Source organism: Eurytemora carolleeae, unplaced genomic scaffold (assembly GCF_000591075.1).
Source record: "Eurytemora carolleeae unplaced genomic scaffold, Eaff_2.0 scaffold100, whole genome shotgun sequence".
Taxonomy (NCBI): Eukaryota; Metazoa; Arthropoda; class Copepoda; order Calanoida; family Temoridae; genus Eurytemora; species Eurytemora carolleeae.
The window spans coordinates 312,744-328,989 of NW_019396048.1; the positions used below are offsets into that span (position 1 = coordinate 312,744).

At 32.0% G+C, this 16,246-nt stretch overlaps 1 protein-coding gene across 1 annotated transcript in view; it reads right to left on the reverse strand.

The window, feature by feature from the left end:
* Positions 1-4,029: 4,029 nt before the first annotated feature.
* The window catches only part of LOC111703470 (signal transducer and activator of transcription 5B), a 16,498-nt gene continuing 4,281 nt past the window's right edge, over positions 4,030-16,246 (reverse strand). The window contains exons 6-24 of the mRNA XM_023475423.1: positions 15,921-15,969; positions 15,382-15,427; positions 13,965-14,029; positions 13,167-13,253; positions 12,599-12,704; positions 11,881-11,918; positions 11,331-11,398; positions 10,834-10,882; positions 10,518-10,575; positions 9,711-9,875; positions 8,679-8,822; positions 8,472-8,563; positions 8,270-8,353; positions 7,018-7,095; positions 6,480-6,528; positions 5,780-5,855; positions 5,364-5,419; positions 4,947-5,066; positions 4,030-4,098 (exon numbers count right to left, since the gene is read on the reverse strand). Coding sequence (XP_023331191.1) covers positions 4,030-4,098; positions 4,947-5,066; positions 5,364-5,419; positions 5,780-5,855; positions 6,480-6,528; positions 7,018-7,095; positions 8,270-8,353; positions 8,472-8,563; positions 8,679-8,822; positions 9,711-9,875; positions 10,518-10,575; positions 10,834-10,882; positions 11,331-11,398; positions 11,881-11,918; positions 12,599-12,704; positions 13,167-13,253; positions 13,965-14,029; positions 15,382-15,427; positions 15,921-15,969 — 1,499 coding nt within the window. The remainder of the gene's footprint in view (positions 4,099-4,946; positions 5,067-5,363; positions 5,420-5,779; positions 5,856-6,479; positions 6,529-7,017; positions 7,096-8,269; positions 8,354-8,471; positions 8,564-8,678; positions 8,823-9,710; positions 9,876-10,517; positions 10,576-10,833; positions 10,883-11,330; positions 11,399-11,880; positions 11,919-12,598; positions 12,705-13,166; positions 13,254-13,964; positions 14,030-15,381; positions 15,428-15,920; positions 15,970-16,246) is intronic.

Consider the following 16,246-nt stretch of genomic DNA (forward strand, 5'->3'; position numbering starts at 1 on the left):
GCACATAAATATATATTGTTTTGTTTTTTCTTCAAAGTGTTCAAATTTTAAAAAGTTAATTTTGTTAATATTCTTTCAAATTGTGTACTTTATACATGATTGAAAATGTATTGCCATCGCCGTTATGGCGTGCTATATGTAACAATTTAATGTATTTTACAATTTTTAAACAAGTCGTCTTCTATTATCACATATTTGAGATATTACACCAGTCATTATTCAGTAAACACAAAGATAACCTCGAACGAGCCGGAGCCCTCTAACGGCAAGTACATTCAACTATTTGTGAACAACATCTTCCCCCACGCTACGTCCGTCATTTTCCTTCTAGCAGGTTTGGTTTGGAATGTATAGATAATGACGACATCTACTTCGGAAATTTGGCGGGAACCACGTTGGGTTTACATTAGTTTAGAAGATGAACATTAATGACAATGGCTATTTAGTATTAGTTAAATAATTTTTAGGCTTTCCTAAATTCACTCTTTGAGTAAAATTGCCCTTTTTTCCGTCATCTGAAATTATATTGGTTTGCCGTAGCCAAATTTTATCTTTAACCTTGTCAAACTACAGAACTTTGAGATTTTAATTCAGTGTCAAGTAATTAAACCAAAACTGGTCAAATTTTAAACACTATAAAAATTATCCAATTCTAAATGGGTGAATTATTGATTTTTAGATGATTTGGGATTTTTCTTCGATTTTCTTCGATCAGGATTTAAAGTGATCACCAGAGTATGATTGATCCGGAGTTGACTTACTGATCAAAAGATGACGAATTGATCAGCAGATAATGAATTGATCAGCAGATGATAAATTCATCAGCAGATGAAGAATTGATCAGCAGATGATAAATTGATCAGCAGATGACGAATTGATCAGCAGATGATGAATTGATCAGCAGATGATAAATTGATCAGCAGATGACGAATTGATCAGCTGATGACGAATTGATCAGCAAAGCGAAGTCTGATGATTGAGTTGATGAACTGCTTGAGAGACAACACTGCTTACATGAAGTTCCTCTAAAGCACTGAAAAATAATAAAGTTTTTCGTATTTCGCATAGCAATACTTTTGTTATACATATAACACATATCTTTTAAAAATATTTTTTAAAAAAAGTGTAGAAAAAATATTTCTAAAATTGTTGATCGCTTGAAACTTAAACATGACTGTCTTTTTTGTTTGTTGTTGGTACAATCGAAATTTGGTATTTAAAAGTTTTTAGCAGGGAAAATTTTTGAGATAAAAATTTCTAGAATTGATGAACATTGAACAATCTGTAAAAAATACTAAATAATTTAAATATTATGTAAAAGCATGGCATTAAAGTGCAAACTAGATAACATACATCGTACACGTAGAACACTTAAACTTTATACAAAAAAAATCAAACATACATGCATGCCGCAGGCCCGTAGCTAGGAATTTCCAAAGGGGGGGGGCAGATAAGTAAAAAGTAACATAGATAGATAAGTAAGAGGCGCGCCGCGGGCTAATAATTTAATTGACCTAAAAACCCAATAATGAATGAAGACTAAAAAACTATGATTTGTAACTTATCCCACATAAAAGTTTATAAAGATAGACATTTGCCTGTTTTCGTTCTCTCTATTGTTTTTGAATAATTGAGAAGCTATTTGCATCAAAACAAAAAAAACTGGAGGTATAAGATGTAGAGATTTGTTTTCAAATATAAAATAAATGTACTACTGAAAACTTTTGAATCAAGAATAGCCAATACTTATTCTAAATACAGGGAAAGTAAATGATGTAAATTTCTGTAAAGATAAAAAAGCTCTTAACTAAAATTCGAAAAAAACTCCCCTCCAATCTTGAGGATGAGTACAATCAGCTTCTCCTTTTCCTGGCCATATTTTTATAATTCAAAGTTGTCCCCATGTCGCTTCTTACTTTTTGCTGTATGATGGTTCAATAGAATCATTAATTTAATAAAAGAAGGGAAAGGATATATCTCTCAAGATACAAAAAAAAAATAATATAAACCCTTTCATCTCACAGGACAGGATAGAAATAAAAATTTCCAAATAATTTATTTTAGAAAGCACCAAATTTTTCTTTAATTTCTGCATAATGTTGTAACAAAAGTTAGATTTTAGGTCAATTTTCTCCCCTTTTTTCCTTCTTTCTTTCTTTTTTCGTTTTCTTTTATTTCATTGTTTCATTTTCTTCTTTTTTTGTCTCAGAAAGTGTGCCCCCCCCCCATAGCTACGGGCCTACGACAAACATAAAAACAAAAATCTCAACGAAGGAAATATTTTCTTGATCGTAGAGAAGGAATTAACCCTAAAACCCTGATGAAATACTAATGAAGAAAGGTTTAATCTAATAGAAAATGGAAATTTCAGAAGGGTTTGTTACAGGGTGTACCTAGGGAAGTTAAAGTTTTAATTTTTTGGGAAAAAATCGTTTTTTAAAAGGTTAGTTTTTACAACGATCGTTTTGAAAAACGGTCGTTTTTATAAAATTCGTCGTTTCGTTAACGATCGTTAACGAAGAGAGGAAACCGACCTGAAGGGCAACTGTACCTATCATTGAGTGGTTTTTAAGAAAATATCAAGAAGTTTTAGCTCCCCACACAACTGCTTAACATCGTGTAAGACGACATTCAATAAAGTTGCATGTAATTTTTTTTTAAAAACGTTTTTATAAATTTCGGCGTTTTGTTAACGATCGTTAACGACAACCCTTCGTTAACGATCGTTAACGACGACCCTTCGTTTACGATAGTTAAAATAATTGTCAATAAAATTTGTTTTTCAAAAACGATCGCTTTTTTTAAAGCGATCGTTATTTAAAAGAGACAATCGTATAGAAAACGGTCGCGAATCGTTTTTATAAAATCGATCGTTTTCAAAACGATTCACAAGAATAGAAATTTAAACCTCCTTTATTTAACAAGTACATTTTTCAGGCTAATCCGTTTTCTTGAATGTCTTTGCATTAAAATCCGTGAGCAACTTTCAAGTAAATTTCTATCTTTTAAAAATCGTCAAAAATGATTTTTTAACCCTATTCCTGCTGGGGGGAATTTGGTCCAACATTAGGACTTACGATTGAGTATCCATCAATGCTGGTTGGGATGGGTTAGTAGAAAGTGGAGTGTTTCTGAAAAAATATCAGATAAAATATTAATGTTTAAAACAAATATGTAGATTGTAAATTGTATATGTGTTAGTAAAGGAAGTGTTAGTAATAAGTATAGTTTTTGCATCATATATATATTTGGCTTGTCTGTCAGGGTGTCCGTGTGTATTCAATACACTTCAAAAATGCATCACCCCGAGAAGGGTTTCGGTTGCTCAATATTACCAAAACATGTGTCTCCAAAAAAATTGGATCGTCGTAAAATTATGAATATACGAAAAAATATTTCAAAGTCCGCAAACTTTTTTTGTTATGTTATTTATAATGTATAATGTATTCAAAAAGAAAATGTTAGCAATAAGAATAGAAGATGGGCGCCAACCGCCATAAAAGTCTTGTATTGAACAATTTACTTATTCAGTCGAATAATTGTTTTTGTTTGTTCGTATTTTAAAAAGTCATTATGGTAAATAAAATCTACTACTTGACAAACAAAAAATCTTGATTTGTGTAGGGTTTTGAGTGAAAAAAACACTTATTTTTCTCTCTACTAAAATATGCATGCACAATGCAATCTAGAATGTGACTTATTACAAATCAAATATTTTAAAGTTAAGTGTTCTTTGAAGCCGTGCACCGTAATTTTTTTTTAAATAGCATAAAGCATAAAGCACGATAGCAAACAAAAAAATTTTGTGCAATCAATTTTTTTTTAAAATTCCATTTTTTATTTCGCGGGAAACGCCGGTGCAACAAGGTTGACGCGGTCAAATTTTAGGTTAATTTTACGTTTACCAAAGGGTCAGAGGTGCGTGCTATACCTGGCTGATGGTGGTGACTGGGGATCATAGAAGGAGGTGGTCGGGGTGTTCGGGTAGCTGGTGTCCTTAAATAATAATAACAATAATGATGTTAAAACTTACATGCTGCCAGGTATAACGTTAACCAAATGATGAGGAACATATCCATTCCTTGGATTCCTTGGTACCTGGATATTTATATATTAGACTAATAAAGGAATTTAAAATATCTATTTAAGTATATTTGAAATATTTTTCATCATCTCATTTAATGCTTCATGTGTGTAATATCATATAGATAAAAAACCAATGAAAATCTGAATTTCAGAATCAAGAAAAAGATAAAATGTTCGTTTTTTTTTAAACTTTCCTGAATTGGCTCTTTGTTTTAGTTCTTTCATTTTATCCCTACTAAACTACTGCCCTTCCCCTTCCCCCCCCCTCTCCTTTCTNTTCGTGTTGTAACCTTCTATTCATAACAACTTTTAATTAAAACCCCTTTTCCTAAAATTGGAAACTCCTGACTTAAGTCTTCATGTTGTAACCTCTTTCAATTGAAACCCCTTTTCCTAAAATTGTAACCTCCTGGTTTAAATTTTCGTGTTGTAACCTTCTATTCATAACAACTTTTAATTAAAACCCCTTTTCCTAAAATTGGAAACTCCTGACTTAAGTCTTCATGTTGTAACCTCTTTTAATTGAAACCCTTTTTCCTAAAATTGTAACCTCTTGGCTTAGGTCTTCATGTTTGTAACCTTCTATTTATAACAACTTTTAATTGCAACCCCTTTTCCTAAAATTATAACCTCCTGACTTAAGTCTTCATGTTGTAACCTCTTTTAATTGAAACCCCTTTTCCTAAAATTGTAACCTCCTGGCTTAGGTCTTCATGTTTGTAACCTTCTATTTATAACAACTTTTCTTGACAAAAATCCTTTTGATTGCAACCTCTTGGAATATAAACTTTTAATTGAAACCTTATAATTTCAACCTGATGGTCTAAAACCATCTTATTACAACCATCTTCCCTCCATACCGTTTCTGGTGGTGAACTGTAGTATTTGCCTATAGCCTGATCCTTAGGATGGTTCGGGTACAGGGTTATCATCTGGTGACAGTCGTGAATTCTATCTGCTAAACTGCGAATCATCAAATCCTGATGAAAATATTAATTTTTACCTTTTCTCAGTTTTTAATCATATAAAATCTTATATTATCTATTTGAAAAAATCATTTAGATTCATTCATTTAAATGTTAGTCATGGAAACGAAGATTGATAAAAGTCCTTGGGGGCTATATGAAGTACAAAGTCGAAAAAGAAAAGAAAATTGTTAATATATTAAAATGACAATTAAGATATTTTTTGATATCATTTAAAATTGATTTGATAAAATTTAAAAAAGGACTTTAAAAATATAAATAAAATTTTGTTCTTTATATAAAGTAATATACCTTTCTAGTGTAGGGTTGAAGCATGGAAACTTCTTTTTGGTTTGTATCCTCATTCACTGAAAAACAGAATGTATATTTATGTAAAGAAAATTTAGAGTTGACTTTAAATACCATTATTGCATTATTTTGGAATAGGAAGACGACTTTATATTCAAGTTCCGATTTTTAACAGTTCAATAAATAAACCCATAGAAACTGTACAGTGCACAATGTACATTGTACATAAACCCATTTCACGTAATTTTGAGATTTTTAGGCAACTCGTGGAAAAAGTGGAACCGACAATATTTGAGCTGCGTCTTAAATTTAAGTTGCGGCTCAAATTCGTTAAATTCGGCCTCAGATTGTTTAATTTACAAACTAAACCACAATTATTTTGAGCCAATTTTATTTTTTAAATTACAATATTTACTTACATGACATCCAAGCGACAGTGACCCCTCCTAGCTCAGAATCCGAAAATCGGATGAGAAATGTGCCTGGTTCACTCGCCTTAAAGGAATTTTTGTCACAATCTCTGATTTTCTAATCCCTATATCTTTGCAACCCAAAGTCGTAAACCTTAGCTATTTCAAACTATGAATTTTTTAGACAAAACAATCTAAGCTTGAAATATCAAAGGTTTACACCATAAAGATGCTAAGATTTTGCCATTCGAAAATTTGAGTTTGTGCCAAAGACTCATTTCCTTTATCCTGTTTAATGGGTATATATATATATTCTGGTTTAAAAAAAAATCTTACCAGATGTTAGACATGTTTTCAGAGTTAAACTAACTGAATTAATGAGTTGTTGAATAACAGATAAGAAAAACTCGCCAATATTAATCCAATTTCTTTACCCCCCCCCTGACCCCTTCCCAACTGTTATCACAAAAAACATGTATAATATGAACTGGAAAATACTGTTGATTTATGACCAATTTATGGAATCTTATTATGAGAAACACATTTTCCAATAATGACAAGAACTTTTAAATCTGAATTATCATATAAAACGATTGCAAAGAAGTTGCAAATAATAGGATTACAAAACAGAATAGATTTCACGAAGATAAAATCAGTTTTTTTTATCAAATTTAATCAGATTTAATCAGATTTAATCAGATTTAATCACCTGTAGATAGTCTTCCGCCTGTTGTCTTGAAACAAATCCGAGTAGAGCTCTAAATATTCCTTCTCATTCTGTAATACACCTCCCTCCTCATCATATGCACCTCCTTCTTTTCATATTGTACAACCCCCTCTCACCTTTACCTAAAATTGTAAACTCCTGAGTCCTGACTTAAGTCTTCATGTTTTAACCTCCTACTTTTTAAAAACTTTTAATTGCTATCGCTTGACAAAAAAAAACCTTTTAATTGAAACCCCTTTACCTAAAATTGTAACATCCTGGTTTAAATCTTCATATTGTAACCTCCTATTTATAACTACTTTTAATTACAACTCCTTTACCTAAAATTGGAAACTCCTGACTTAAGTCTTCATGTTGTAACCTCTTTCAATTGAAACCCCTTTTCCTAAAATTGTAACCTCCTGGTTTAAATTTAAGTTTTCGAAGATTAGATTAGAAAAAAATAGATTGAAGCAAGAAATTAGTCCTTCATATGATAAGTGCTGAATAACATTTTTTTTTGGTAAAAAAGTAATCCTACCCATCCATCCACATGCCTCGTAGATCCTCTTTAGTCAGCTTCATTACTGCGTAGAACCACTCCCAAAATGTAAAACTTCTGAAATAAAAAAGATAATATAAAATATTAAATTTTGCTTTCAAATAATTCATTTACTGATATTTGTTGATAACAAATTCTGAACTCTTTTTGTTCTGAGAAAAATGATTGTTTATTTAATTCTATTTGTTTAGTTTTTGCTCATCTAATATTCAGAGTTGGATAGAATTCTCAAAATTTAGGCCAATAGCACATTTTGTTACATTGAAACCATGAACTCTTTACAATTTACAAATCTTTACTAAATTGTTAGTACTTATTTTTAAGCTACTGTTCTGCACTGTACTGCACTTCGATTTATTGTACTGTGTGGTACTTTTCTGCACTTCAGGGAGGCTCTTTACAAAAATGTACTGTAAGTGTACAGTTTACACTATATGTATACCTATTAGAAGAGGCTTTTACATGGGCTCACGTACAAAAGGTAGAATTACAAAAGGTAGAATGACAAAAGGTAGAAAGACAAAAGGTAGAACAATCAAAAGGTAGAACGTTCAAAAGGTAGAATTACAAAAGGTAGAACGTTCATAAAGGTCGAATTTTTTCATTTTTCAGAAAGAAAAATCCCCTTTTAAAGTTTACGTTGTGGAACAAGTGGATGGAGGTTAGGGAGGATATTCCTACAACCAACAACTCCAACGAGGCCTACATCAACCAGTGGAATAGGTCAACTGAGCCGAATGCCAGTCTCTGGACTATTATCACCAACTTCATACGTGAAGAGTCCCTGTCCAAGAAAACTCTTCTTGATTCAGCCAGTGTGGTGCAAACAGCACTGAGAACGCTCGCAAACAAAAACAGAGAGATAAACATACTAGGATTAAAAACATGACTGAAATGTATAATAATTTCCCTGCACCAGACTATATGAAACAGCTTGCCACAATTATTGGCATGGATTAAAATCATGTACATTTGTAAAATAAAAATTAGTCCTAATAAATAAGAAACATTGTTTTTTGACTTTTTTTTGACATTTAAAAAAAAAATTTAATTTGGAAAATTCTACCTTTTGAACGTTCTACCTTTAGTAATTCTATCTTTTGTTTGTTCTACCTTTTGATCGTTCTACCTTTTGTCATTCTATCTTTTGTAATTCTATCTTTTGTAATTCTACCTTCTGTAATGGAGCCTTTACATGAATGTGCTGTACTGTACAGTGTACACAATGTACCTGTCCGGAAGAGGCTCTTTACAGAACTGTGACCAGGTTATCATTAGGTTTGAGCAGTCACTGTTGTACCCCAAGTTACGGAAACTATAAAAGAAGAAAGGATTACATATTGTAAAAAATAAGTAATATTTCTCTAATACAAAAATGTATAAATTTAAATCTTCAAAAAGGGATTATTTCGCATTTTCGTCTTAGAGTTTACCTGAAGGCTTTTCCTGCCAGAAACTTTAGGTTTTCTTCAGTTAGACCCCGGCCACAGGAAGCTTTAAACTTCATGTTTAGAGTATTTGCGACCTAAACATAACACGATTAACTTAACGTGTGCGTATGTTGAATGTAAATGCCACGCGAGGTTAAAAGGCGGACAATTGGATCGTCTTCATCTTATATTTTTCTTTAAATTTTATACCTGGAGCCAAGGAACCTTCTCAGGAACTATGAAAGGTTGTCTGCCCCACTCTGCAAATGCATTATCCCAAAGTATGGTTGCCCAAGCATGAGGTTCCTGGTTTCCGTGGACAATTACAACCACAGGGAGGGAGGGAGCACATACCTATACAAAACAATATTATAGCAGGGAGGGAGGGAGCACATACCTATTCAAAAACAATATTATACAGGGAGGGAGGGAGCACACACGTATACAAAACAATATTATACAGGGAGGGAGGGAGCACATACCTATACAAAACAATCTTATAGCAGGGTCCAGGGAGGGATGGCGCACCCACATGTACTAGTCAGTATATAATGGGGAAAGACGAAGCACACAACTTGAACAAAACAATATATTAGAGAGATAGGGAGCAAACACATGTACAAATCAATATATAATGGGGAGATTAAAGAAGCACACACCTATGAAAAAACTATATATTAGGGAGGGAGGGAGTACGTACACCTATATAAAACAATATTATAACAAGGAGGGAGGGAGCACACACCTATATAAAACGATCTTATGACAGGGAGGGAGGGAGCACACACCTATATAAAACAATATTAAACAGAGAGGGAGGGAGCACACACCTATACAAAACAATATTATAACAAGGAGGGAGGGAGCACACACCTATGCAAAACAATATTATACAGGGAGGGAGCACATACCTATACAAAACAATATTATAACAGGGAGGGAGGGAGCATACACCTATACAAAACAATATTATAACAAGGAGGGAGGGAGCACACACCTATACAAAACAATATTATAACAAGGAGGGAGGGAGCACACACCTACACAAGACAATATTATAACAAGGAGGGAGGGAGCACACACCTATACAAAACAATATTATACAGGGAGGGAGGGAGCACACACCTATACAAAACAATATTATACAAGAAGGGAAGGAGCACTCACCTTTAGGCAATACTTTCTATTAGAAATACTTATAAATAAATTCCGGTTTTGGTTTGCAAAATACAGTGTATCTACCTGGTAATGAAACTCCCCATTCCCAATTGAGAACTCAGACCAGAAGAGAAGCGCAAACTTCTCGTCCATAACAGACTCTGTTCCTTTCTTCTCCGCTCTCTTGATCTTCTTGAGAGACATGTTCCTAAAGCTGACACTCAGCTGACCAGTTGCCTGACCGAAACTCTGAGAACACCAAACACAATAAGCCGAAAATAAATGTTTAAAATCTGGAAAATTTATAGAAAACTTTCAACAGAACAGAAAGATAAAATATGGCATTGCTGGAATTATTGACAATGATCAATATACACAAACATTTGGAAAAAATAAAATTTTTGTTGGCCTAGCTGAAAAACAGACTAGCTTTGGTCTAGTTTAAGATGAGATAGACAAAATATAGATCCAATGGTTTAGTCAAGATAAAGATCTAAATCAGTGTAGCCAAGTTCTGAATCAGCGAAGCCAAGATACACATTTGAATCGGTGTAGCCCAGATAAAGATCTTTAAAACGGTGTAGCAAAGATAAAGATCTTAAATTGTTGAAATATTAGAACTGTGATAGGTTTATGTTTATGTTCAATATAAGACTTGTTTGGTACAGTATCAGAAAGGTGTTTGGTTAAGTATAAAAGTGTGTTTGGTACAGTATCAGAAAGGTGTTTGGTTAAGTATAAAAGTGTGTTTGGTACAGTATCAGAAAGGTGTTTGGCTAAGTATAAAAGTGTGTTTGGTACAGTGTCACTAAGGTGTTTGGTTAAGTATAAAAGTGTGTTTGATACAGTGTCACAAAGGTGTTTGGTTAAGTATAAAAGTGTGTTTGGTTCCTGATGGTACTCCATGGTTTGTTTATTGTTTACAATATCCCCCGAACTGTATTCAGATCTAATCAAACAATATTATATATAGACAAAGGAACAAGAGGTTACATATAGAATAATAACAAATAATATCAATATTTGTTTTAATTAATATTAATCATGGAACATTTTCATTGGAAAAAGTTTAAAATTTTTTGGATTTAAAATAATCGTATATCTAAATAAAATATATTTTATACAAAATATAACGAATACAACTTATTTTGGCCATCGACATTTGACGACTTAAAAAAAATTATTGGTTTTGTAAAAACTAGTTTACCTGTTCTTTTTGGTATGTCCAGCGCGTAGCAAGGAATTGGCTTGAGATTCTACAAATAAGATTATAAAAATTTCTTGTAAGCAGCTTCTTATCAGTTCACCGTTTTTAATATTAGCATTTTCTTGTAATTATTAAATTCTATTTTATGGTGACCACATTATTTCGTTCGTTGGCATTAAACCTCCATATGAGATATTTTTTGAAAGTCAATAACAAATAAACTCACAGATTAAAAAGTTTTTGGAAGATGAAAAAATTTCAGATACTGTGTGGCAGTGTGGTTTCGAAGGCACTGAAAAGGTGAAAAAAAAACTTTTATATTCTATATTTTGGACATTTTTTTCGGGACAGAATGTGTTTGTTACTTTTAAAAATGTTTTTTTTTTATTTAAAATTAAACGGCAAATGTAGGAAATTCCGTAAGTTTATTTTAAAAATGCATGCGCAGAATAAAAGGTGACGAAGCGCCATGAATGCAGAGAAAAAAAATATTTAACCTGAGATAATTGAAGCGGTGACAACAGGGGGAGACATATGAACATTCAGTTTAGTTCCCACCAGCAGCCTGAATCAATACTTTAGTTGGAAATTTTAAAGGGATTATTCACGTCACTTTAAATGACCTTTATTATAAAAAAATTACGCCAGATACAGCTGACTTCTCTTTTTAAGCATGGTATGGTCCATTTTTAAAATTAAAAAAAAAAATTTTAATGAAATTTTAAAACTGTGGCCGTGACTTCTCTATAAAAAATTATTTTAACATTTTCTATTGTAAAACAAGAAATTGTTATTTTTTGATATTCAATCTAGACTAAAAATAAATTTTTAACGCAGAATAAAATATGAAATATGATTTAAGTAAAAAATGTTAAATTTGCTTAAATCTACTGATCAAAATGCAATTGCAAAAATCTTTCCCGCATTTTTTGTTCATCGAATATTATTTGAATACTGAGAATTGCACAAACAAAATCAAAACTTATTGTTTTATACTTTTTCTGTTATTTTTATTTTATTTCTAAATTTGTTTTCTATTTTAAGCACCTGATTGTAGCACTAAACCTTGTATTGGTTTTCAGAACCTAAAATATAACAAATATACCATGATAAATTAATTATTATTTTTTTTGGAGAAAGTTTTTAAGTGTTTAGACATAACCTTGTATCTATATTTTAGGTGTAAAATTCATTACTTATATATAACAGTTTTCTATTATATACGTCTAATTAATTTATGTGAAACATTTTTTAGAAACTCGATCTATCACACTTCGAAAGATCAACACAGATTTTTAAATGATATACAATTGATTAGAGCTTTTTTTTGGAGAGGGAGGGGGAGGAATAAAAGTAAAAATATTTATGAAAGGGACTGTCAACCAAATATTTAAGTGATCCTCATGATTTTCAACTTGTGCATTTATGCACTTGAACAAAAAAGAAAATTTAAGGTCCGGATTTAATGAATTTCAGCGTCTCACATCCGTCAAAAACCGGTCTTGAATTGAGCGCCGGCTTAAATCTTGAAACATTGAATACCATTTCAAGTTGACCCAACCATATTTCAGCCGTGTGTCAAATTTAAACCGCGGCTCAAATTCGTTAAATTCTGCCTTAGGATAGCTAAGATTAAAAACAGCAATATATTTTCCTTTGTTGCACTAAAAGTGCAAAGTGTACCGTTGTGAATCGGGCATCGAAGGGGCATGCGGGGGGGTATTTGAAATTACGTGGATATTCCCTTTAGTGAAACTCAATTCACCTGTGGCGGTTGTTTCTCAATAACAAATGAGCTTTTGACTAGAGAATCCAGGAGTAGGTTTAAACCATCAGACAGTTCAGGGAGTATATTCATACTACTCTCTTGACTAAACAGGGAGTATATTCATACTACTCTCTTGACTAAACAGGGAGTATATTCATAAAAAACGTATTTGGCAACGAAACGAATGAAAAAAAAATGGCATCAACTTTAAATGCTTCATAAGTGTCAAATTAGTGATCAAAAGTCATATCTGCTGGAATATAAACAGAACTGTTACCCCCCTCCCCTTCTATCTTGCTGGAATATAAACAGAACTGTTACCCCCTCCCCCCTACCCCTTCTATCTTGCTGGAATATAAACAGAACTGTTACCCCCCCCCCCTTCTATCTTGCTGGAATATAAACAGAACTGTTAACGCCCCCACCCCTTATATTTTGACTATTTCTAACCCTCCCTAACCCAACCTGGAACAGTATCATCACGTGAGTTGTTTTTTGAAGTAGATCTTAGTTTTTTTATTGAAATCATTCATGTCTCTGAATGATTTATTTTCACAAGTGTTACCTGGGAATATTGAGACCTTCTTGAATCATTTCAAGTTGGCGGATTTGTTGTCTGTTCAACCAGATAATTTCTGCCAGGTCTTCACACCTAAATAGTTCAACGAATTTTTATAACAATTTCCGCCACAACTTTTGATTTTTTGATCATCAGGATATCTGTAAAGGAAATGTTCACGAAAAATAAAATCGTACTAAATTCGATAATGATTGCTACTAGTTTTTTTTAATCTGTTTCGTTCAGAAGGAGAAATTTTTTTTAAATTATTTAAGATCACGTCCAACTCACTCAGATCTTAAATAACTTATTAAAAAATTTTCCCATAGATACTACAACCTGTAAACGCCGAATTCAATTCGATGCATTCGTAAATAATTATTAATAATACTTGTTGTTATCTTACATAAGATGTACTTTAATGACGGTTTTTTGGACGCTATAGTGAAATCCTTGAAATTTTGAGAGCAGAGACACCAAGTGAACAAATAATTACAAACTTTGGGGTGTTATGAGTACTTATGATTGAGTGAACACCCCCTTTTTCAAGAAAATATTCCTATATCACTATGTTGAAATAATTACTAAATAGGGTGAATGGTTGAATAGTTGAATTAAAGAATTCTTAAGTAAGGGATCCAGGGAAGGGGAGAGGGTACGATGGGGGGAGGCAATGTAAAGAGGGGTAAAGGGGGGGGGGTAGGATAAAACTTTGGTGAATGCTAGGCGGTTTCAACAATAAAGTTAAAGGGTAAATTTAACTTGAAAACAGTTAGTTTAGGACAAGAGTAGAATATATTATACCAGGACATAGAATATATTATACCAGGACATAGAATATATAATACTGGGACAAAGAATATATTATACTAGGACATAGAACATATTATACTAGGCATAGAATATACTATACTAGGACATAGAATATATTATACCAGGACAAAGAATCTATACATATACTTTGCTTGTCTGTCGAGTCTGTCTTTCTGTTTTTATGTATCCAATAAGCGTCAAAACGGCTAAAACCGGCACAATTTTTGTGTGTGACCCCAGGGAAGGTTTATGAATGATCAAAATTTCAAAAATTTGTGTTTAAAAGTTTTTTATTTTAGTAAAAATTTAAAATTGCGCGAACAAATACTTTGAAATCCGCAAACTTTTATATTTTTGTTTTATACTGTACAAAGAGAAGATACTCACAGATAAAGCCACAATTAAAAGTTAAAAATAGAAGATGGGGGCAAAGCACCCTAAAAGCCTAGTATTATGGGACTAGACTATTTAAACCCAGCTAAACATATCTATTGAGAAATACAATCAAGAGAAAGATATANAGAGAAAAGAACTAGAGAAAAGAACTAGAGAAAAGAACTAGAGAAAAGAACTAGAGAAAAGAACTAGAGAAAAGAACTAGAGAAAAGAACTAGAGAAAAGAACTAGAGAAAAGAACTAGAGAAAAGAACTAGAGAAAAGAACTAGAGAAAAGAACTAGAGAAAAGAACTAGAGAAAAGAACTAGAGAAAAGAACTAGAGAAAAGAACTAGAGAAAAGAACTAGAGAAAAGAACTAGAGAAAAGAACTAGAGAAAAGAACTAGAGAAAAGAACTAGAGAAAAGAACTAGAGAAAAGAACTAGAGAAAAGAACTAGAGAAAAGAACTAGAGAAAAGAACTAGAGAAAAGAACTAGAGAAAAGAACTAGAGAAAAGAACTAGAGAAAAGAACTAGAGAAAAGAACTAGAGAAAAGAACTAGAGAAAAGAACTAGAGAAAAGAACTAGAGAAAAGAACTAGAGAAAAGAACTAGAGAAAAGAACTAGAGAAAAGAACTAGAGAAAAGAACTAGAGAAAAGAACTAGAGAAAAGAACTAGAGAAAAGAACTAGAGAAAAGAACTAGAGAAAAGAACTAGAGAAAAGAACTAGAGAAAAGAACTAGAGAAAAGAACTAGAGAAAAGAACTAGAGAAAAGAACGCTGAAAGTTTTATAATTGACGTAAACAAATCAAAATGATAAAAAAATATATGATTAAGTCCTATTATAAACTGTAACTTGTTATAATAACGTCTTAAGCATTTTTTAAACAAAGCAATTGAGTCACAAACTCTGATTTTCTAACCACTAAATCTTTGCAACCCAATGTACACCTTAACTTTTTCAAACTGTAAATAATCATTGTTTTAAATATAATAGATAAAGAGATTATAATGATACTAAAAACTTACGCTCTGTCTTAGTTCTGTCGCTACTTTATCTCTCCACTCTTTCCATCTAGAAAAATATATTATTAGTACATATATAACACAATTAATATATTTTGAAAAATATATTATTAGTAAATATATAAGTTTCAATTTATGTATACTCTCCCATAAATAACATGTTACGCAATTGTTTACTCTTTGCACTGCAGACGAAACTCATACAAAAGTCAAACAGTATTTTATCCCTTTAAAACTTCAGCAAGAAACAGGCTTGAAAAAGCTACAAGTGAATTGGTGAGATTAAAACTAATGTCTAATGCGTTGAGGCAAGTTAAAGTTGAGGCTGTATAATATTTTGATGTCAAACTTTCAGACCTGTCCTTATTTCAATGTTTGTACATAATTAGGGTTACTCAGGGCAAGTGTTAAAACCCTTTTTACAGAAAAAAGTGTTCCTCCTTTTTTTGGCAAAAAAAGAGAATTCATCCCATTTACAGGAAAAGAGTCACTCGATCGTAAACGACGTTAACGTTTACCCATTAACAGAAAACAGATAATACCTGATATATTCTTGACTATGTTCTTGAAATTGTCCGTTATCAAGCTGAACTGAAACAAATTAAAACTCAGAATTTTAACATTTAAAGTTTACTAGCTAAAGTTCCCGGCATTGACAAAGAAATTAAAAAATTTTAAGAAATTAATTTTGGAAAAAATAATTTCAAATGCTACCCCAAAAATTTCATCCGATTTGGTCTAGCCGTTTTGCCAGCTATAGCTAACATATAAATATACAAATATTTTTCTAAACCAGCATGCTGAAAACTGTACTATATATCTAAACCAGCATGCTGAAAACTGTACTATTTATCTAAACCAGCATGCT